The following is a 23,562-nucleotide window of genomic DNA, read 5'->3' as shown; positions in this document are numbered from 1 at the left end:
TGTGTGTACAAAAGCATAATGATGTGTCTGCTAAGGTTTTCATTTGAGTAGCCTTGTGTGAACATGTACGCACATGTGTTTGTGTGTTAGGATACTGAAGTGACTAAGACATATGCAGAATCACTCAGGAGAGCAGTTTCTTAGTCGTTACTTTTTATTTTGAAAGATTTGTCAAACTCATCACATCATGGCGAGAGTTTGCACGATTAATGAGAAGCAGCTTTTTCATGAAATGCTTGGAGGTGAACGAGTTCTCAGCCTGTGAGATCCGACCATCCCATTGACTTTGAAGTTTTCTCTTGATTAATAGAAGAAAAAAGGGAGGGGGAATAAAGGAAGAACATGCTAGAAACCAAAGGAAAAACTCCTCATGACAGCCACCCAAATGTGGAAGGAAAAAAAATCACCAGCTCCACTTCTATTTTACAACGTTCTGTATCTCTTGATTTTGGCCTTCCTGGCTCAAACAGCCTCCCAGTCCCTACAGCCCCCCAGGAGAAGCCTGCATTTCCCCAAGACAGTTAGGAGAAGAGAAGCTTTGTGGGAGGTGGTAGAGCACCTCCATGGGCTTTGCAGGTGGTCCGCGGCTCCCAAAAGTTTGAACAAACAGCCTAATGTGAAGAGCAACTGCACTGAAAAGTAAGGGGGAAAATGGTGAGGGCCTGGGTTTATGTAAGAGCTTATGTATTTTCATAACTTGGCGGCCCCAGATTCTTTCTCTCAGTTGCAGCCCCAGGTAAGCAAGACTTGCTCTCTGAGGATCTGGTTAGTGGGTTCTGCAGGGGTTCCCCTACCACTGGTCCTCTAGTCCCAGAAACATCCTTGCCAACATCACATGTCCATTACTTCCCTTTACCCACCTCCGGACTGTCTAGGGAAGATCCCCCAGGCAGCCAACACCCTCAAATAAAATTAACACAAAGTCTGATTTGGTGAGTATTAGTTTCAAACACAGAAAGAGAGAGACTCTGAAGATGTAATGTGTGTTTAAGGCAGACCTGAGCAGATCAAAGTTTCCACCCATAAGCCAGCAAGACAATGGGCAATGCTGCAAAAGGCAAGAGAAAAACGGGGCTGTTAGTGGGTGAGCAACAGGCCTTGATAGTCGAGTTACAACTATGGGTGTCATGACTTGGGTTACAATTTCCATTTTTAGCACCGTTAATATATTCGTTTAAACTATATTAGCACCTTGTCCCCAGGCAGAACCACAAACCATCCAAACATTTTAAACATTTTTGGGAGAAACAGGAAGGGGAAGGTCAAAGAGAAAGAATCCGGGTACTGTGGAAGGAGGCATGGATTTAGATGACAAGATCCTTGTCGATATCCTCTGCAAAGCAAGAAAAGAGAGCAGAGTTAAGGATGAGGCCCTGTGTCCAGGAAGACACACTTCCCCAGGGATCCACGGTCCCCACCCACCCCCAGGACCAAGGGCCAAGTGACCAGCCCAAGGTCACACAGGAAGTCAGTGTCTGAAGAGTATTTGTCTCCCTGTCTCTGGCCTGTCCCCATCTCTTATGCTGCCAAGTTACACTTCCTGTTTTCGTCTCTGTGCCTGTCACTTCTCAAAATAATGCGTGGCACAAAATGAGCGCTAACACTTGAGGAAGGGAAAGAGAAAGAGACAGTCGGATGGACAAGAGATCAGGAGGATAGCCTGAGAGAGTGAGGCCCACCCAGACAGGGAGAGCAGATAGGAGCCAAATAGACAGAAAGAGCAGAGACAGGCAGAGAAAGGACAGACTCACAGACAGAGAAAGCAGAGACAGAGAGTAGACAGACACACAGAGAAAAGAGAGACAGGCAGAGAGAAGAAAGACACACAGAGAGAGCCAAGACAGAGAGAAGACAGACACACAGACAGAGGGAGCAGAGAGAGGGAAGGAGACGACAGCCCACCACAGGAGCAGTGCTCCTGACTGAGGCTGGGATGCCCTGACCGTGGCCGTGGTGACACTTGGACCTGTCTCTCAGACACTCACGCTCCTTGATGCCGAAGCAGCCGGCCCACTCGTCCAGGGCGATGTACTTGTCATGGTCCAGGTCACAGGTCTCAAAGAAGCGGGTGGTGCAGTGCTCCATGGGGATGAGGGGGGCACGCAGTGGGGCCAGCTCGGTGTGGGACAGATACCTGCAGGGAAGGAGGTAGGGGAAAGGATGCTCAATGCAGGGCAAGAAGCCAGGATCCTGGGTCTACCCCAGCTCTACTACTCATTGACCTGCTGTGTGACTTAGAGCACCGTAATGCCCCTCTCTGAGCCTCATTTTCCCCACCCATCAAATAGAAGCAGGAGTTGGCCACTATTTCTAATGGCCCTTCCAGTTCTGAGGTGCCATGGGCTCAATAGAAGAGGCCTCTTGGTGTATTTAATTGTTTCCTAATTGGTTGAGAGCTGGCAGCAGAGAGAATCCTAACAGATCAAATCTGGCATGAAACAACACTGTATGTTTTCTATGGATGTGCACTGACACAGCTGCAAATGTCCAGGAAAGGGTCTCAAAAGAGATGCACCAAAGTGTGCTGCCTTCCAGGGTGGGGACTGTGAAGTGACCAGGATTGGCAGTGAGGGTCAAACAGAACTCTATCCTTCTCCATAGAGCTTTCACGTTTTTAAAATAGCATTTAATGACTGAGAGGGAGGCCCTTCTGCTTTCCCTCGCCACTATACTCCACCTCTCTTCTCCCTGCTGGCCTTGGACTCCAGAACACATGTGTAATTTTTTCCCTTGTTCTCCAGAGCCCCCAGCCAGCTGTCTCTAAAATACTCTTCTCCAAGAAGTTCCACAGAACAATGTGACCCCAACTTTCTCTCTAACCTCCAAACCCTCAGCCCCACCCAACTCATGGGAGAAACTGGACGATGTTTGAACTGGAAGGACACCCCCCACACTCCCTTCACTGTGCTGGTGGGAAAACTGAGGCCCAGGCAGGCCCAAGGGCCCAGGCAAGGCCACACCGCAGCTCTGGGGCAAGAAGAGGAAAACATGGATCCCCTAGCCTGGGGATGGAGCACTTTCCCAGATACACAGTCCTTGCAGCCCATCTGGAAACTTCCCTTCCAGGACCCTTTGCTGTGGTGGGACCCAGCTGTTTGGCCTGAGTTCCAGATGTCGGCCCCCACGACTCCACAGTGAGTGACTCAGTTGGATCCCAGCCATGGATGCAGCCTGGGAGAGAAGCAGCTGAGAGCTTCCCAGAACTCAGGAGACCCCAGCCACCCAGGATCACTGTCAGGGTGGACAGGGTCCAGGCGCACGGGCTAGACAAAGAGTAAGGGGTAAGCATGCAGAGAGGAGCGTCTCTGGGCCCCACCTCACTCCCCAGGCATGAGAGCAGGGCCACCCTCCTCTCCCCATGCTCCTCACAGGAACACATAGCAGGAGAGGTCTGAAGGCAGTGACAGGGGTGGGCCCCTGCCCAGCCCCAGATGGAGCAAGCCACCTCCTGCACCTTCCTGGAGCCTTTTTAATTTTTCCTTCAGTTGTGAGAAGCAGATCCTTTGACCAGATCATCACATGGAGTGTGAGCTCCACTGGGGCAGGGACCCTGTCTGTTCTGATTACTGCTAAATCCCGTATTAAATAATGCTGGGCTTTTGTTTAGGGGGCATTGAGGTTATGTTAATGGTCGTGGAATGATATGGAAAAGGATAGTGAGAATCGTTGCACAACTTAAAGAATGCAATGCAATCAATGCTACTGAATTGTACATTAGAAATTGTTTTGTTATATATATTTTCACAATACAATTTATTCTTAAAATGCTGGGCCCATAGACCATCAATGTGTGTGAACTAACCGACTGCCTGAGTATCCTGCAGAGCAGTTACATAGCACTTCTTAACTCATCTGGACAAGGGCAAGAGCCTTCAAACCAAGGGCTTTCAATGTGGATGGAATTGACTGTGAATTTTTTAAGAACCCCCAGGGCCAGTAATTGGGTTGGCTCTCAGAGTGGGGCTCAGACACTGCAGACTTCCAGCCCCCCTCGGAGGCCTACAGCCCCCACCCTCAGCCCCCACCACCCCTTGGAGTCTGGCATTCCTTCCTAATTCCTTTTGCCCCAGCACTCTCAGCACAAAGGAGAGATTTCCAGTTCACTCCGACTTTTGCCCCTTCTGGAGTAATGAATGAGTGTCTTACCACGTCCTTCCTCTCACATCTGCATCCTTTCTCCAGATTCTTGTTCCCTCCTGCCCCCAGCCCTAAGCAAACTGTGGGCTCCAGGGTTGGAAGCAGCAGAGGATGCTGGAAGGTTTCTGGTCCGTATCTAGTGCACCATCCAGCCCTGACCCATGACTTGGTCCACTCCAGGGCCAACCCAAGCCAGACCCCTGTGGTCCCCAAGGGCCTGGGTCTTACCCATCAATGGGGTGCTGGTCCAGCTGGCCGAACTGCCAGTGCACGGGGAAGATGTACATGTTGTAGTTCTTCTCGAAGTCTCGGGCCAGCAGCTCCACGGGGTGGTCTCCAGCCTCCAGGCGTTTCTCGTTCTCATGGATCTTCTTCACCTGTGGAAACAGAGACACTGTGTGACAAAGGGTTCAGGGAGACTGTCCAGGCCAGTCAGGACCCCTCCTACCTCTGGCAGGAGGCCAGAGCAGGTAGAGATCAGCCAAGACCAAGACTAAAGATGAGGAGGAAGGAAGCAGTAGAGATGGGGATCTTTCACAAAAGTGGTGGCCTGGGATGATCCAGGCAGAGTGTACCCTAGAATTTCTCAAAAGGTGTGCCATAGAGCTGTTGTTTTTGTTGTTGTAGTCAGTTGCCACGGAGTTGGCTCCAATCCATAGTGACTTTATGTACAACAGAATGAAACATTGCCCGGTCCTGTGCCATCTTCATGATCTTTGTTATGTTTGAGCTCATTGTTGTGGTTATTTTGTCAGTCCATCTCACTGAGGGTCTCCGTAGAGCTACCCACAACAAAATCACCTGGCAAGTGTGTCAAAATGCAGTTTTCTAGGCCTTACTTCATCGAGACTAATTCAGTAGGCTTGGGGTGGGGCCCAGGAATCTGCATTTTATCAGAACCTCCAGTGATATGCCCGCTAAAGTTTAAAAATCACTGACTCAGAACTTAAAAAAAAGAGTAGGGTGGCTTGTATCTTTTTAGTTAAGACTGGGTTAGACTTCTCAGAGCCTTTAAGATGTTCGTGTACTCTATGAGCCTCCCAGGGCAGCGAGGAGAAGTATGTGTCCCGATGCCCACGGTGAATGCCTGCTTCTGGGTGGGGATGTTGGCTTACAGGGGGGGTCTAGTTTTAGGAACTGTGTGTGGATCTCAGCTATTCCAGGGCCAAAGAACAGATCAGCTCAGGGCCAGGCTAGCACCCTGGATGGGCTGGAAAGAGACCACTTACTCGCAGCTTCTGCTTCTCAGTCAGAAGGTTGTTGCCTTCATCCCGTTCGTACAGGGTGACCAGAACGTTCTTGAGCCAGTCACGCATGCGCAGGGGGAATTCAGTCAGCTCAGAGTCCAGGCAGGGGGGGATGTCTAGGGTTTGAAACAAGAGTGGTCAACACAAACCCTGAGCCTCCCCGCCCGAGGGCTCACATGCTGCCTGGAGTGCTCTCCTCACCCCTGCCCTCCTTCTCTAACCACTTCCATCCATGACCTTGGCAGAGCAGCCTCACTTCTCTGTACACCCAATGAACAAAGGAGGTTGTGGGAGGAAGAATACTCTGAAACAGAAAAGTGCAAAGGCACGTCTGCTGCTCCCTTGACCTTGATCTGATCTCTGGGGGGAAATGGTTCCTTCAAGTCAGCTGCCTCTGCAACTTCTGGACCCTGCATTTGGGTGATGGGCCCCAGAAGTGATCATAGCAGAGGCCAGGAGGCCCCATGCTGCTCAAGTCAACCACTGAAAGGTATGCAATGCTGGGAGGCTGAGAAATAACATCCATCTAGAGGCCCAGCTTAATGGCTGGATGAGAAGAATGCTTAACCACCAAAATTTCCTTAGAGATTACGATTCCTTCCATCCTGGTCTTTGGAACTTAGAAATCCACTTTGTCAGAGCTGGAGGTTTTCATCTAAGTCCACCCCTCTTATCGGACAGATGTGGACACTGAGGTCAGAGTGGAGGAGGGGCTTGCTCAAGGCCACATAATAAAGCCTCATCCAGCTCCCAGGGCAGGTGGTTGCCTGGGGGCTCAAGAGTTTATTTTCCCCTCATTCTTAGACCTATGAAAAGCCTCTCTGTGGGTTTGGACCACTACACTCTTGATTTCCAGCTGGGGAGTAGAAGAGAACATCTGTGATGGAAACACTAGGAGTTAGGGTGAGTGAGCAATATGCCCAAAGAACAGCAAATGCCATTTGGTAAAAGCTCCTTGGAACAATCTTAGTCTCTCGGCCCGAGAATTCCCTCCAACATTTCCTCCCCCTACTCTCTTTCTCCAGGCCTTTGCTTCTCATTTCACATCCTGGGCCCCACAATTGGAAGGGTGCACAAGGAGAACCTTGTTTTCCCCTTCACTTTTCTGTACCCTGCACACCTGAAGCAGGTGAGTGACTCTCCCCAGTGCCACCTGGTGGTGGAACGTACTGAACACACAATGTGGATGTTGTCTTGAAGAAGCAGGCATGGCCTTGGGTGATAGGGAAGACACCAACACTGAACGAGGTACCTGGGCTAGTGAATCTACAGCTGGGATCACTAATACAAGGCCAGACAACATCCTGGTGTTCCTTCCCGCAAACACCTGACTCCCAGGTTTCTAGAAGAAGGTGGTCAATCATGTCTTAAGAGGGCAGATAGGAACATAGAAGAGTAAAATGGCTAAAGATAAGACAATACTGAGTAACAGGGCTTAAAAGGAACTGGATAGGCATGTCCCTATTTTAAAATATTTTAAAAATAATGCATGCCCAGGTAGAGCATCATTTTTGCTTTACAGTATTGAAGCAGGAAGGATTTGGATTAGCACCAAAGTAGAGCTTCCTTATTATTAAAGTAATGCAATTGTCTATAAGGGGCTAGCTAGAGGCTCCAAAAATCCTCCCTTCTCTGGTGCTTCCACAGTCGCTCAGTCCTTCCCCAGAAGATGTCATGAATTCATAGCTGAGAAAAAGCTATTCATAGATAATCATCTCATTTATAAATCAGAACACTGAGGCTCAGAAAGAGGAAGATATTTGCTCAAGGTCACACAGAACCAGCATCAGTGCCAGCTGAGTTCATTCTCCCAGATGGGAAGCTGGAAGGGCCCAAGAGGATACTCACATTTGCAAGGTCCAATGTAGTCCAGATGGAGTTTGTGGCCCTTCTTGGTGCCCTCCAGGGTGCACTTTGTGGCAAAGAAGTGGCAGGAAGAGTCGAAGGTCTTGTTGTCATTGCTGCACACCTGTTGGCAAAGCATAGCGCACCCTCTCCTTCATTCCCAGAGCCCTTTGCTGGTGCCATCATCCTTGCCCATTTCAGAGAGGGGAACACTGAAGGCCAAGCAAGGAATGTGATTCACCCAAGGTCATAGGAGTTACTGGTGGGGCTGGGACAAAAACCGACTCTTTGGGGTCCCTGGCTAATGTTTAGCCCATGCTGAATACAGGGACGACTCAGGGCTGAGATGTGGAAAACACACCTGGAAGATATGTGAAGAATGGATTAAAGTTGGGAATAAGGAAAAGAACATATCAGACTTGAGACTGATATCCTTAGAAGGGCCTGCTTACAATGTTGGCCCTTGGCTGGTGTCTAGGAACTTGGCTGATAAACAGTTCCCTATGCTGTTATAAAACTTACAATAAATGATAAGAGTGGCTTATTGTGCCTAAATTGCTTGTACAAACACGGTTTCTGCTGAACTTCTGCTTTCTTTCTAGGAGTCTGGAATTTTGGTGTATGCTAGGAAGAGGGGGCCTACTTGACCAGCCCCCAATAAAAAGCCTGGGTGGTGAGTCTCTAAAGAGCTTCCCTGGGCAGAAATATCACACACATGGTGTTGCATTTTCATTGCTGAGAGAAAGAATGTTCTCTATTTGACCCTCATGGGAAGGAGAAAGCAAGAAAGTCTGCACATGGATTCCTTCAGACCTTGCCTATGTCCTTTTCTCTTATGATCCCGGTATATATCCTTAATATATACTCATTGTAATACATCTTAGCTGTGAGTACAGGTATATGCTGAGTCATGTGAATCCTTCTAGGGAATCTCAGAACACAGGGGTGGTCAAGCAGGCATCAAAGGCAGTAGCAGTAAGCAGCTATATTAGGAGGAGGGGAGCCTTGTGTTGACTATCCTGCAGGTACTTAGTATTGCTTATATTCTGTGAGGGAGAATTGATGGGCATTGGTGACCACTGGGATTTGGGGAGTTGCGGGGAAGGAGGGAAGAGATAATGAAGGATGATGCTAAAATTTGGAGCCCAGAGGGCATGTTGTATTGGGGAGAGACTGAAGGCAGAGAAGACAGATAGGAAGTCATGGAATAATGCTGATACTAGATTTGCTGCCCTGAGCTAGAGCACCATAAGCACAATGGTTGGCATGAGTGGGTGCTCAATAGTTACTTGGATAGATGGATGGATCCTGTTGGAGTTAGGATGGACAGGTTTAAAAGATAGTAGAAAAATAAATAAGACGCACTTACTGGTTATTTACTATGTACCCAGTATTATCTGACAAATCCCCACAACAACCCTACGAGATAAGGACTATTCTGAAGGGCTCAATCCCCCATTCCTCTGCCCCTTAGCCCTTACCTTCTCAAACTCGCCAATGGGGGCGGGGCAGCTGGTAGGGTCCTGGCACACACACATGGGGCTGTTGTTCTCATCCAGCTCGCACACCTTGCCGTGTTTGCAGTGGTGGTTCTGGCAGGGGTCTGGTAGGTGCAAGGGCCCGGAGTTAGCACCACTTGAGCTACCATGTCCACCCAACCCAGTCAAAACCAATTCTTGGGCAGACAGTGTGAGTTGTGGCCCCCACTCTGGGCTCTAGGCAGCTCTGAGTCCTCCCTGCTCTTCTGCAGAGCCTAACAATCTGCATTTGGGAAGCAGGTGTCTCAGACTAGGGGTTAGAGGTTCAGTCTGAGGTCAGGGTCAGACATTCCTTTTGAGGCTGGAGGCTCAGTTTGGGACCCAGAAACACTGGATGACCTATGACTGCCACCAGGATTGAAGCAACCTTTGTGCTCCCAGCTCTCAGTTGATCAGTCATAAAAATAAATCAGTTGCTGTTGAGTTGACTCCAATTCATGGTGACCCTACGTGTGTCAGAGTAGAACTGTGTTCCATAGGGTTTTCAATGGCTGATTTTTTGGAACTAGATCACCAGGGCTTTCTTCCGAGTTGACTCTGAGTGGACTCAAACCACCAACCTTTCAAGTAGCAGCCGAAGCGTGTTAGCCATTTGCACCACCCAGGGACTGATCAATCATAGTGAGGCATTTCTGGATTCTAGAAGAGACTTTCTAGAATGACTTGGAAGTTCAGCTGTGTCATGGAGCTGGGGGGGGGGGTTGTGAGACCCAAAAAAACAGACTTAAGAGGCTATAAAGGAAAAGGAAGAAGGGCCCTGAGGTTCACTTTGAACAATAGGGTCCGCATGTGTCTGGTAAACACCACCGGATGAAGTGGGCGTGGAGGAGGGAAGGACATGACTCTGTGCTTGGCTAGATCCAAACGCTGGTGATTCCCCTCAGGATGCGACCTTAATCTAGCCTTTTCCTCCTGATGCTTTATTTTGGGCATTTTATACTTTATTGGATGCTTCCCCAACCAGGCACTGGGCCAAGCTACACCCACATACTCATATGCTTTCTCTCATAATCCTCCCAACAACCCTAGGACGAGTGTGTACCATCTTCATTATTATTCCCACGCTAAAAACAGTTGCCATTGACTCGACTGTGACACGTGGCAACCCCATGTGTGTTGAGTAGAACTGTGCTCCATGGGGTTTTCAATGGCTGATTTGTCAGAAGTAGATCACCAGGCCTTTCTTCTGAGGCATCTCTGGGTGGACTTGAACCTCGAAACTTTCAGTTAGCGCCCGAGCCCATTAACTGTTTGCACCACCCAGGGACTCCATTTCATGTTAGAGGTGAGGAAGCTGAAGCTCAGAGAGGCTAAGCAAGCTGTCCAAGGCCACTTGCATAAGAAGTGAACAAGCCTAGATTCAAACCTTGGTTGGTTTGCCTCCGAAGTCCATGCTCTTAACCCCGCAGTATAACACCTTTCTACTCTGTGGACTGGAGGCAGCAGCATGATGGGCTGAAGCCAGAGGCCCTGGGTCATTTCTCGCCCTCTGGCACTATCTCCCTGGGTAATATTACATGAGTTTTGTCAGGTTTCTGGGCCTCATTTCCTCAAAACTGTTGAAAATCAAATCAACTAATGAGCGTGAAAGCACTTGGTATTATCAGGTCTGCTCCCATGTGGGCATTGTGCTGGGGCAGAGGCCACTGGGAAGGAACCTCAGTGACCAAACATGACTGGTGACCTCGGTGGGAATGTGAAACCCAACTTTGGAATCAAGAAAAAGAGCTGTGGGGGAGAAGGTCATCCCTGCTGGGGAATTTCTCTTCCTGTCCCTCTGAGCATTCATGGTCTGGATATAAATAGGTCTTTCCCAGACTCCAGGGAACTGAGTGCCGGAGAATATTCCCAACCTTCTTCAAAGCCGTTTCCCCTCCGCAGCCCACTGAGGTTCCCACCCTACATTTCCTTGGGAAGGAATCCCACGTAGGCCTGTCTTAGGCCTGTCCCCATGCCCTAGGCCAAGGCAGCAGAGGGCCAAGGCTGGAAGTGCCAGGTCTTGGGAAAGAGACCTACTTTCAGCCACCACCTCCTCCTCAGCTTCCTCAGCACCGTCATCAAATTCTCCTACTTCCACCTGGACGGGGTTGGCTCCCACAGTTACCTGAGGTGGAGAGAGAAGAAAGAATGGAACGAATCTCACTCCATCCTGGACCTAGAGAAAACGGGTAGAGACTGGATGGGGACCGAGAAGAAATATCTTCCCTGGAGCTTCAGGTACCCACAAAGGGATAGGGAAAGGTGGGCTTGCCCAGGTCAGAGAGTGCAAATGGCAGGATCTAGAATTTATATTTAACTTATAGACTCACTCTGTTTTGTATATTTTGCTGAGATGCCTCATAGACCCCCAGGGGGTGTGAAGGCAAGAGGCAGTGCCAATCCCTTCATCCCTACCAGCCACACCAGAGCAGCTCCTCTTTCATCTGGCTCATACATGGGGAGATTATGCGTGATCATGCAAACAGCTTAAAAATAAAACATTTCAAAATCATGGCTTCACACTACGGAGTTCCAATGAAATTTGGGAAGCACTCAGGGCAGCGTTGGGATTTGAGGGATGCACAGAATTTACATGTGTGCTTGCATGCACATGGGAAGGGGACAATTGCCCCATTCCAGCAGCGAGACCCACAGCACCTATCTGGCTCCCCAGGCAATGGTGTGGACAGGGAGGGACTAGAGGTCTGGGATCTCCACCCGCGTACCTCGGTCCCCTCAGCCACGGTCTCCTCCACCACCTCTGTCTCATCGGGCAGGGCTTCCTGCTGCTGCTGGGAAGAGAAAATAGGGTTCAGAAAGGTCAGGGCCAGGTCCAGCTTTGTCTCTGAAATCTGTCTGGCCTGAAGCACCAACACTGGAGGAGCTTGAGGTGCAGCTGATGGAGCAATCACCAATGCCGGGCCTCAGGGTCTGCCATGGTGGAGGAGAGGGCAAAGGAAGAGCCAAACACGGAGTCCCATGGACACCGGAGCCATTCCCTTTTATATGTCTTATAGCTGGGGCTTCTAGCTAAGATTTAGCTTGAAGATGCATTTCTGCTGCTTTGAATTCTTATAAAGTCTGAAAACCACTGATTCAGAACAACTCCCCTCAGTCTTCAAAAAAAAAAAAAAAAAAACTGAGACCCAGAGTGGGATGGACTCTGTGAATTTTAACAGATGTCATTATCTTCCCCCAAGAGTGTGATTGTATTATTATTATCATTATTGTTTTTATTCTTTTTTTTTTTTTGGTGAGGGGGCAATTCCTTGCCAAAAGTGGATAGGAAGAGGTGGATAAAATAACGTATAGCTTTGAGGTCCCTGGATAGCTAGGGCAGCTTCTAAAATTAATGCCAAACTTGCCAAATCTTTTGCCAAAATCTATCAGTCTAATCAAGACTGCCAGGGCCTACTATCACTCACACCCCCTCAGTAAAGAGAGATTAAAAGAAACTGCTCTTTCTGCCTGCCCCACATTTCTTCCTCTCTCTTCTAGAACATGGGGTCTTCCAGGTTCAGCTTTGGATAACCACTCGTGGGCTGCTGCAGACAATTCTTGGAGGGACTGTCTGTGAATCAAGGTTCCCCATCCTCCCCTGGCCAAGAAGATTCAGGACCCAATCTCAGCCAGACTGGCTCTTCCTGGATTTTTAAATCTTCTCCCAAGACTTGGAAACTGTTGGAGCTAATCCATTCAGATGCCTCCCAGATCCTGGAACTGTAATTTTTCAGTCCCCCAGCCCTTGGATACTATAATATATCCCTGTATCTTTCTCCCCCTCTTATTTTCTCAGGTTGAGTTTGTTGCTTGCAATCAACACTCATTGATTCAGAAACTAACCCATCTCTCTCCGTGGCTTGACTCCCTTCTAACATCATTCCCACAAGCAGTCTTCTACCTCTGCTTGAATATTTCAGATGACATAAAGCTCATTTCTGTCTGAGTCAGAGCTGGGGAACTATATCCAGCTGAGGAGCTCTGACTTGTAGAAAGTTTGTCTTCACATTTACACAGAAATCTCTCTTCTCTGGAACCTTCACCCAATGGTCCTCATCTTAATTTCTCCTGAGCTCCTGAGCTTCAGAAAAAAAAAAGATAACCAACTCAAGATCTGGAAGTCCCTGTGCCCTCTAAGCATCTAAGGCTGGCAAAATCAGAAGTCCTGGAGCTGATGGTAAGAGGTAAGACCAAGAAGATATGATCTTTATGTACTTACAGGTACTGCTAAGGCCCTTCCGGCCAGGCAAAGGAGGAAGAAGATCCAGGCCCTCATGGTGCTGGGAACTCTGTGGGGAGGAAAGAGATTGAGATTTTAGTGAGTGGGAACTTCTTGATGGAGAGTTCCTTCTGATGCTGAATTCTTATGATATGCAAGGTAATTTTAGATGGTACATGGAACAGCATTAAATGACAATGGGAGGGAGAAAGTTGCTACCATTCAATTCTCTTTCAATGCTGATTCTATGAGAAGAAAGTCTCAATGTGGTGCCAAGATGTCTTTAGCACCTCTTTAACACTCATCTGTCTCCCTTTTTAACAAAGAGAGAACAGGCCTCTGACCCCACGCCTCCACAGGAAACTATATCCAGCTGGAATTCAATGAAGTTGTTTTGTTTTCTTTGTGTTTATTTTTACAGTTTCCTTCTATTTGCAGCATATGTGCACAGATTTTTCCATTTATGGTAATGATATAAAGTCTCCTTTTTCTATACATTTATTCAAGTTTTAAAAAGTGACTCAATAAACGTGATTGGCTTGTTAGTCAAGTTTGAGCAATGCCAAACCAGACCATCCGCAAGGACCCTTCAATCCCTGATGTTCTAGGATTCTTTTTTTCCTATATATCCTAAGCTCTCCTCCTCCTTCTCCTTCCCACCCCCTCTGCAATGGGAGAAGTTAACAGACGGAAACCGCTTGCCAATTTGAGACAATGAGACCTACTTTCTAAAACAAAGAACAATAATCTTGGAGCGTGGACAGTGGAAACTTCTGTGTGGCCACATTTTTCTCCATTCTACCCAGAAGGAACAACATTTCTCTGGATCCTCTAGGGAAACTCTATCCAAATGCTTGCATGGGTTGCATGTTATCTTCTCTTTCCCTTTCACAGCTGAAGAATATTAGTTGAGATCTAGAAAATTCCCCTGCTCTGGTCACTGCTAAGACCTATTCTCTAGACTCTAATAAAATAATCTCAAGATTGTAAGGGATCTTAGAGCAGAATCTTCTCTGATAATTCAATACCAAAATTCCATCCCTAACAAAGGATTTATAGTGGGAATATTTTATTTTTCATTCTGACTAAACGGACTTCATTTCCAAAGAAACGGCTTTAGGAAGTTCTTTCTTATACTGATCTAAACCTCCCTCCCTCAAACTCCTGGTCTACCCTGATCCACAAAGAACAAGCCTACTCCTTTTGCCCCAAGACAGCCTTTCAGCCACAGGGAGCAATGGCCGTTGTCCCCCTCCCCACCTCTTTGTCCCACAAAACTTCCTGATCAGGCTCATCACCCCTAATTTCTTCCAACACTTCTCAAGCGACTAAGCATCTTGGTGGGTGGTACCCGGGCTTCATGGAAAAAAAAAATACTTGGCTTGGAATTAAATAGCAGGGGTCTTGTTCTACCTCAATACCATCTTGCTGTGGGGTTTTGGGTAAGTCCTTTGCCCTCTCTAGACCTTGCTTACTCCACCCATTAATTGAGAGGGTTAGAGTAGGTGAACCTTGAGGTCTCCTCCTGAGTGGTAAATTGGGCCCTTATAACACCCTTAAAATGGCACAGGCACGTGCTGGCCTTGGTACATGTCATCACCTCTGGTATCACCATTGTCTCTTGGATTGTGGTATTTGGGTATCAGGAATGAGCAGAGGAAGAGCAGACTTCATCACTATTCTTTTTTAGGCTCAGATAGACTCAAAACCTCACCCCTTAATTCATTAGTCTGCATGAAATAAAACAGGAATTTAAAGGAATTGACTTAAGGACTTGGCATTGCTTAACAATGGCCCCAGAAGAATCCAGTCCTCCCTTTCTAGGCAGTTTGTGGAGTGTTCCTCCCCCTCACACAGTTATATGCTTGTTCTCCAGGTTTAAAGGTGGAAAAATCTCCTATTTTGCTTTCTTATTTGGAAGACTCAAGCTAAACAATCCCTGCGTCTGGCTTTGGACGAATGGACCAGGAGAGAAAGCATCAATGAAGGACTCGTCTGAGATGATTTGAAGTTGAAGGGCCAACATGAGACTGGCAGCTAGAACAAATATAAGTCATCCTGTCTAGGCTTTCAGAGAAGCCATGTCATTGGAGAAATAACCAGCCAGAACCGGAAACGTAATCAACTTCGGGTCAGAGAGACAGGAAGACCAACGTTTCCTGAGTCTGTGTCCCTTTCCTAGGCAAAGGAACCACACGCCCCTCTTTGACTAGGAAGAAGTTTTGACAGCTCTTCAATCTGTCCTCCTCACCATCGTCTTGCACTCCTTCCCCAGTGGCATACTCACCCTCTTCTGCCATTTACATCCCTGGTGGTGCAGCCAGAAGGGAAAAATAATTATTTAAATCTTGTAGTGTTTCTAAAGCACTTTCACATATCTAATCTCCCTTTGAAGCCTCCTAGAGTTTCTGGGTGGCACAAATAAGTACTTGGCTACTAACCAATAAGTTAGTGGTTCAAATCCACCCACAGGTGCCTAGGAAGAAAGGCCTGGTGATCTACTTCCAAAAAGATCACAGCCATTGAAAATCCTATGGAGTGCAGCTCTACTGTGCAACACATGGGGTTGCCATGAGTTGGAATCAACTCAATGGCAACTTGTTTGGTCTGGAGACTTCTAACAACATCGGGAGGTAGGCAGACAGGTATGGAAGGGTTCTTAGTCACATTTTCCCATGAGGAGTCTGAGGTTGAGAGGGAGGAAGCACGTGTCCAAAGTCATCCAACATTCCCATTCCATGTTGACAAACCTCCCTTCTCATGGAGTTGGGATGAGCCTAAGAGGGATCATGCTCAGAGTCCAGGGTGTGGGTCGGGGAGAAATGCAGGCAGAGAGTATTAAGAATGCAAAATCATGAAGGAATATTTTCCAAATTTTGGGTTCTGCCAAGTGGCTGGTACTATATTCCCAATCCCAGGACATTTTCCCTCCCGATATTAAGAAAGGAGGGAGGGGGAGCAGCTGGACTATTCCTAAATGCACAGCAACAATCTCTGCACACCCGTGAGATCCCTCTCTGAGGTTCTCTAAACTCCACTGGCCAAAGGGGCCAGAGGTCCATCCTGCAAAGAGAATGGTGTACAGCAGTAACCCCAGCAGGGCCAAACCCCAGTGCTCGGAACTTACCAACTATGCACACAGGCTCTGCCAATCAAGTCCAGGGCTAGCATGCCCATTGAAAGATAAACACATTTAAGGGCAGACTCTTCCTACCCAGTCGGCAAAATTGTATTAAGTGAAACCTCCTCCTTTGTTTCTCTTTAGTTAACTATTTGTGAGATGTATGTGTTTATTCTTTTCAATGTGTTTTCATAACCCAGCATCCCATTTCGGGCTCAAAGCATGTCTTTCTCCCCTATGGTACAGGTGGGAAGACTGAGGCTCAGAGAGGAAAGAAATCTGCCCCTAGCCCCTAGGAGTGAACAGCAGGGCCATTCCACTGTTGGCGTGTTCTCCACCGCAACATACTGAGCATACTGTTTCCTTTGGCGGCGGCCACTATCTCCTAGGTGGTCACCTGAAAGGCGCCCAGTTCGGCCATGAACTGGCTGAGGTGCTGGGAGGAAAAGCAGCCCGGGCGGGGGTAGGGGAAGCAGGAGGTCTATTTCCCTTGGATCAGTGGCCATCAAATGCAGACACCCCCACCGCCACTCTGCTGCCACCTCCTCCTGTTCCATTCCGTACATCCAGTCCCTTCCTTTTGCCTTTATTTGCTCTGGAGACTGCTGAAAACCCGTCTTTGGCTGCCAGCAGGACCCAAAGCTGAGGTCATTTCTCTCTCTTTGGAAAGACTCTGGGCATGGAAAAGTACAGCTGGCTCCCCAGTTCATCTCCTTTAAAACCTGAAGGGCCTCCTTAGGGCTCTCCATGGACACCAAAAAGCCCAAGAATGTCACAACTGGGCGGAAATCACAGAATTATAGATTTTTAGGCTGTGGGTCTCAGAATCATAGATTCTTAGAATGCAAAGCAGAATCTGAGTTGCAATCTTCAAATCTGATTTGAGTAGAAAGAGTATACATCTGGAGCAATGCAGTTCAATAGAACTTTCTGAGATGATGGAAGTGTTCTTATCTGCACTGCCCAATGTGGTAGCAACTAACCACATGAGGTTATTGGGCACTAGAAACATTGCTGGTGCATATGACAAACTGAATTTTAAATTTTATTTCATGTGGCTACTGGCTACCACATCAGACTAGTAGTTGTAAACTTTTACAGAGGCAATATAGCATAAAGGTAAGATTATGGGCTCTGGAGCCAAAATGAACAGGTTCATATCCTGGCTCTGCCACTTAACAATTGTTTGGAAGAGCATCTTAAAATCCAAGGATCCCAGGATCTCCATCTCCCTCTCCCAGTGCAAGAATCTCAGCTTTCTGCCTGTAGGCCAAGGAAGAAAGGGGTGTTTAGGGTGAGACAAAGGAGACATTGCTCTTCTTGGTCCAAGGGACGCAGTGATGAAGGCCTGGCCCCCAGCTGGGCTGCTGACGCAAACTGAGTGTCGCGCTCCCACTGTTTGGCTTAGAGAAAAAGGTTTCCAAAAACACGCGCTCCCGGTAAACAAGCCCAAAGGGAGGAAAACAAGTCGAGAGGCTAATAAAAGAGCCCATGAGCCAGTCCCAGCAGGAGCTGGGGCTTGGAAGAAGGGTGAGCAGGTTCCATGGAGGTGGGGGCTAAGCCTGGTCAGGGAGGTGGCACTACCCCGCTGGCATGGCCACGCAGCACTCCTGCTCACACCTACTGAGCAGCCACAGCCACTCAGAGGTAGCCTCATGACATGGAAGTCAGGAGTTCTGAGATCAAGTCTTAGCAACATGACTCCCAGCTCACTACACAAACTTGGGAAACACTCTTCTATGACCTGGGGCTTGCTTACCCCTGCCTTGCTGTTCACTGAGGTTGTTTTAGATTAGTCGTGTTCAAATTTATGTAAACCAGAGAATCCTTTCTGTCAATGAAGTCTGTAGAAGTCCAGTATTTAAAACAGTGAAAACCCTTTTGCATTTGTTGAAACGTATGAATGTATTATTATATGCTCAATAGATAAGCTTAAAAAGAAAAAAAAAAGACAGAAAAAAAGTAGATCTGAGATGGGGGCTAAGAGTCCTATACACTCTGACACCCCTGAGACACCTCTGAGGATCCCTAGTTTCTCCCAGGAACACAGTTTGGAAACGCTTGGGCAAGGTGCTCCCTAAGGCTCCTTTCAGCTCTGACTTTCTGAATCAAGTCAGGCAGAAGCCTTTTAGAGTATCACCTCTCCCAACTAGCCCCTTGACTTCCTGTTTGTACTTTTAATACTTCTTGTTGGAAGGGAAGAAGCTAAGGGAAACATTTAAGGTATGGGTGCTCAAGCCTAGGAATGGAGAGGTTCTGGGGAAAACTCAGAGGTGGCTCCAGAGTTTGGAGCTGGAACCAGCCTGACTGAGATTCCATAAATGCATCTAAGATGCCACGTTTCACCCTGGTTAAGAGAGGCTGTGGGTGGAGCTCAGGCTCTCCTCCTTGGCTCTCTCTAAGGGCCATTGCTACATCAAGGATGACCACAAATGGAGGGGATGAGAAATAACATCAAAGTGTGTAGGCTGTCACATCTGGAAAGGCCCAAGAGATGCCAAAGATAGCAAATATGTGGCACATACGCCTCCATCTGCCCCTCCTGTGCATGTGACAGACATTACTAATCAATCGTATGCCCTTTTCCCCCAGAGTCCAGGGGTGGCTTCAGAATCCTAAACATAGTTCTTCTGGCAGTCACTACCAATAGATTGGTGTTAGCAAGCCAGGTGAAAACTCTTTGCCATGCCTCTTAGTTTACAGATAGAGAAATTGAGGCTCAGAGAGGAAAAAAACTCACTCGAGATCACAGAGCAAGCTGGTGTCTGAGCCAAACCTCCATATGTTCATTTATTTTTTTTTTAAATCCTATCAGTCTGGAATCTCAATGTCATGTCTAACACAAAATGACACAGCGGGATCCTCAAATGAGAGGACTCTGAAAGAACACAGCTCTAGCAAGAGTTGGTGTCTCCATCCATATTTTCCCAACAGACATCAAGCTCTGTGGCTTGCTGGGTGAGGGCAGAGCTAATTTCCTGTAGAAGACATCTCTTCCTGGATGAGGAGGAGGCTACTTTTCTAAATAATTCTGTCCAGTCACATTTGCTGGCCTTGGCCCTGCTCGGCCCAGGTAGCCCTGGTTCAGCATCGGGATTAGGGCGAGAAAGAGGAAGATCAAACCCAGGCTCTGTGCTGTAGAGAAAAAGTGGCTTCATTAATCCCCAGGGTGGGCTGAAAGCTCAGCTCCAGCCTTTCCTTCCCTCCTTTTAAGACAGAGACAGACAGGCAGCCAGCAGGAAGTAAATAAGCAGCTACCTAATAGCCAGATACTGCTGATCTTTGGGCTTAATGACAAAGCCATGTGGGCTGGGCTGGGCCATCATGGAAGAGAAAGTACAGCTCATTAGTTATTATCCACGGGGCTTGTAGCCTGTAGAGGGAGGTATGTGTGCACGATTCCACACTGATCACGTGAAAAAAAAAAGAAGCAAGTGAGCATCTGGAAGTTTGGCTCAGACACCAGCTTACTGTGTGTCTTTGGTAAGTTATCTCCCTTTCCAAGCCTCAGTTTCTCTGTGAAATATAACGGGTGGTCTGTCAGTGTGTCTGTTACACACCTGTCTCCTTGTGATGATCTGTAATTACATCTGACCGTGCATACCTGTGTGTGACTATGAATGGCAGTTTGTGTTTGCACGTTTGATTGTGTGTCTGTATCAGTTATGTACAACCATGAGAACCTCTGCGTAGTGCTGTGTATGTGTCTGTGTGTGGACACCTGACTCAGTATCTGTTTTGGCCAGTGTATGTGAGGGCAGCGTTGGCATATGCATCAAAATAAGTATCCATCCGGAACTTGCCTATGTCTATAGGTCAAGGTACGGCTCAGGGAGAGGCATGTGAGTGGATGGCTTTCTGTGTCTGCACTTGTTAATGCATTTATTTTTAGCTGTGCTAGTGGGCACCTGTTGGCAAAATCAATGTTTGTACTCTGTATCCCTGTGGGTTTGTGTCCATCCCTGTTTTTCTATCTAAATAACCTCAAAAGCCAAATATTCCACCATTTACCTCAGATTCTCAGTTCTTTCCTCCACCATGCTTACCTATTTAATTTTCAGCACGGAAACCTGCTTTAGTGAATAGCAACCCCCAGCCATGGTATTTGTTGACAAGTCTCTAACGATAGTAAAGATTTTAGCAAGATTGTTATACAAACTGGTGGCGCAGTGGCTAAAGCGCTTGGCTGCTAACTGAAAGGTCAGCAGTTTGAACCCACCAGCTGCTCCACGGTGGGGCGGGGGCGGGTAGATACGGCAGTCTGCTTCCCGGCAGTCTGCTTCCCCCGTAAAGATTTACGGCCTTGGAAACCCTACGGGGCAGTTCTACTCTGTTCTGCAGGGTCGCTATGAGTCAGAATCAACTCAAAGGCAGAGGGTTTGGGTTTTTGTTGTTGTTGTTATGCAATCCAAGATCTCAGAGCCCCTCCTCTCTGTTTCTTTGTCAACTGAGAGAAGGGGGAGGGGATAAAAATATAGGCCAGCTATTGCTTCCAATGAAGTCCGCATCTGGGATTTAGGTCTACAAAACTTCAGAGCTGGAAGGTTTCCTGGAGCCCATCTAGTTTAGAGCCTTCATTTAACAGATTGGGAAACTGAGGCCAGAGAAGTGAATGGTCTTCCTTTATGTCCACACTGTGAGTTAGAGCCCCCTTCAGCTGGCACCCTTGGCCAATGCTTTTTCCACACTGGAGGATACAACACTGTTGGGAAATGCACTAAAACCAAACCCAATGCCTTTGAGTCAATTCAGATTCATAGCAACCCTACAGGACAGAGTACAACTGCCCCATAGGGTTTCCAAGGAGCGGCTGGTGCATTCGAATGGCCGACCTTTTGGTTAACAGCCAAGGTCTTAACCAAAAGTCCCCAAATCAAACTGAATTTAAACAATAATGTATTTTTTAAATCTGCCTGCCTGTCAGCACTTTTAGGGCATTAAAGTTCTATACAAACCCCAAGATGATGGACGTGCCAGAGAAAAAAAGCTGGGAATGATATCACCAACTCTTTGGGTGCCATAAGCTATCAGTTCTAAACATCCATTGCTTGAGGCACCTTGCCACAGCTTACAAAGTGCTTCCCTGTACATTATCCCATTTCATCCACACAATATCACTTTGAGCTGGCTGCTTTTACTACATTTTAACCTATGAGGAAACTGAGGCTCAGAAAAGAGAAGCAATTAGTTCAAGGTCAAATGGCACCTTCTAGGCAGAGATGGAACTAAAACCCAGGTCTTCAAACACTCGGTCCGGGAGCTTATCACAGCTCCACAGTAGCCTTGGGATCCCGGGGGATCAGAAGGCGGCCGGTCCCTAGAGTTTGGCGTTGCCCTTGTATTTGGGGGCAGAGTGGAGTGGGGAACATTCAGACTGAGGCTGATGTTCTCTGAGTGTTCCCAACGTTCCCTCCTAGCCAACAGGCAGAGACCCTGAAAAAAAGGTTACCGTGGCAACCCGCATTCCTCTGAGCGTGAGTCATTCCTCTGAGTCGTGGCAGAGAAGAGCCTTTTGGTGGGTGGAACTTGGAGAAAGTTTCAAAAGTTGATTCCTTCTCCTGGACCCCTCCCATCCTCCCACCTCTTCCTCTCCCCATCTCCCCTCCCCCCCTGTGCTCCAGGCTTTGTCGATGTGGCAGCTGAAGACTGGGAGTTAACTCTCTCTTCCCTGCAACCACTCCCATTTCAAAAGTTTTCATCTTCCTATGAACCCCTACTCTGCCACATTGCATCCCCCCACATCATGTCCACTGCCCATTTTGAAGATACTGCATCCCCTTGAGACTATCTGTAAGGTTGCAGCTGTGACCTCTAGCTCTAGCTCTCTCCCTCACACAGACACAGACACACACACACACACACACACACATACACACACACGACTGTGCATACAATTTTAAGGTGCTTGCTGACGACTTGAAGTCATCAGTCTGTGGAATCCAGTTTAGGAGACCTCCCTGTGAACATTTCTGAGGACGTCAGGCACCGTGGACACCATCGAGTCCAGCCCTCTTACTTTACAGATAGGGTAGCTAAGTGCGGAGGAGACGCTTACCTGAGGTCGCACATAAAATGCCTTAAACCCAGGATTCTGTCCACTAGTCTGATTTCTTCTCACTATACCACCAGCACTCATGGTGTACAAAAATTTAACCCTGGAGAGTTGCAGGTAAAAACATGTTCTCAAATGCAAGTATGCTGTCCTTTCCTGAAGAAAATGTGTGCCTCTCTGCCCTCTCTTGAAACAGTGCCCCCTTCCCCCTGGTGTCCTTCAGGACACTCAGAAAGTCCACCCATCAACTGGTCAACGGAGTTAAAGAGGGTGAAGAAAGGAAGACCTAGCACCCTAACAGGCTGGACACCAGCCCAGTGTAGGGTTTGCACTTTCCAAAACAATGAGGTGCAGAAAGGTTGCCCTGGAAACTTCTCTGTCTTGCCTTCCCCTTCCCCCTTTTTAGCACACTCTCCACAGCACCCTGTCTCCCATAGGACCTAGAGCCTTGGTAGGGTGATGTCTGATGTCGGGATTCTTCAGATCTAGATAAACTAAGTCCTACTGCTGGTGAGTACCTGTGTTTACCATCCCAGGGAGTCCAGGACGGGAACAATGCTTAGCACAAGCCTGAACGTCTAATGGTGCCGTATCTGGCTGAACGGCACCTGAGTGTGCAGGGTCCGGGGGGTGGTGCTTGAGAAGGGGCAGACAGACAGAAACAGGAGCCTTTCCAGAGGTGGTGATTAAAAGGTGAAACCTCCCCCCTTTGCCTATGAGAGATCAACTTATCATTTGCACAAAGTCCCTTTTGGAAAACAGAGCCCCTGACCAAGAATCGAGTCTAGGAAGTTTCTTCTGGAATAGGAAGTAGGACAGACTCCAGCTGGCAGCCAGTCCATGCCGCAGCTGTGACCAGATCAGATTCCCAGAATAGGAGGAGGCTGTCACATTTGCAAAGGGAGCAAAGAGGACAGGCAGGCGGCCTCTGAAACAAGGGAGAGGGAGAGAGAGAATAACCTCCAAAGACGCAGTGTGATCATTTTCTGCAAATCTGAAAGGGAGACCAAGTTAGACCGTGACTCAGCCTTCTGAAAAGCAACAGCAGATAGCAGGTCCGAGGACCTTGTCCTTAAGGGAAGCGCAGATAGAGCCCCCAGGAGATGCACATTCCCCCTAGTCCCTGCCCTCTAAACACAGCTCCCCTCGCTTGCGCATAAGCTGGAGGAGCAGACAAGGGTGTAGGGTTGATGTGACTATAGAAGGGAAAGGCAGGGCAGGGTCATGCATACCTCGGTGGCAGGCAGGCCAGGCGGCAGGCGGAATGCTCTCCGGGCAGTCTGAAGGTCTGCAGGAATGTGAAGGGGTTTAGAGCCCGGCAACAGGAAATCACTCAGAGCTCTGGGCTGGATCTATCTCCCCCTCCACCCTGCAGTCCCTCCTCCTCTTCTGTCTCCTCCTTCCCCCTGCCTCCCCCTTCTCCC

The 23,562-nt window shown here is 48.1% G+C and overlaps 1 protein-coding gene across 3 annotated transcripts; it reads right to left on the bottom strand.

The window, feature by feature from the left end:
* Positions 1-23,562, bottom strand: SPARC (secreted protein acidic and cysteine rich). Of its 3 annotated transcripts, none has more exons than XM_023726424.1 (10): positions 23,371-23,562; positions 12,966-13,035; positions 11,473-11,532; positions 10,784-10,871; positions 8,711-8,832; positions 7,233-7,353; positions 5,367-5,500; positions 4,366-4,514; positions 1,986-2,134; positions 1-1,333 (listed from the first exon to the last, which is right to left on the bottom strand). In XM_023726424.1, the coding sequence occupies exons 2-10, from the start codon at positions 13,020-13,022 to the stop codon at positions 1,305-1,307; spliced, it is 909 nt and encodes a 302-aa protein (XP_023582192.1). In that variant the 5' UTR covers positions 13,023-13,035; positions 23,371-23,562; the 3' UTR covers positions 1-1,304. The 3 variants fall into 3 exon arrangements, with proteins under 3 accessions (XP_023582192.1, XP_004371347.1, XP_023582191.1); XM_004371290.2 differs by having other exon boundaries at positions 133-1,333; positions 11,473-11,535; XM_023726423.1 differs by lacking the exon at positions 23,371-23,562 and having other exon boundaries at positions 1,140-1,331; positions 11,473-11,535; positions 12,966-13,164.

This window comes from Trichechus manatus, unplaced genomic scaffold, assembly GCF_000243295.1.
Source record: "Trichechus manatus latirostris isolate Lorelei unplaced genomic scaffold, TriManLat1.0 scaffold00011, whole genome shotgun sequence".
Classification (NCBI taxonomy): domain Eukaryota; kingdom Metazoa; phylum Chordata; class Mammalia; order Sirenia; family Trichechidae; genus Trichechus; species Trichechus manatus.
The sequence above is the reverse complement of the archived record's forward strand: the minus strand, read 5'-3'. Positions and strand labels throughout refer to the sequence as shown.

Excerpts from the sequence above, each read along its gene's own strand:
- SPARC (XM_023726423.1), bottom strand. The coding sequence starts at position 13,022 with ATGAGGGCCTGGATCTTCTTCCTCCTTTGCCTGGCCGGAAGGGCCTTA. Across the intron at positions 5,501-7,232 it reads CTACATTGGACCTTGCAAAT|ACATCCCCCCCTGCCTGGAC; the intron begins GTGAGTATCCTC and ends TTCAAACCCTAG. Across the intron at positions 2,135-4,365 it reads GACCAGCACCCCATTGATGG|GTATCTGTCCCACACCGAGC; the intron begins GTAAGACCCAGG and ends CCTTCCCTGCAG.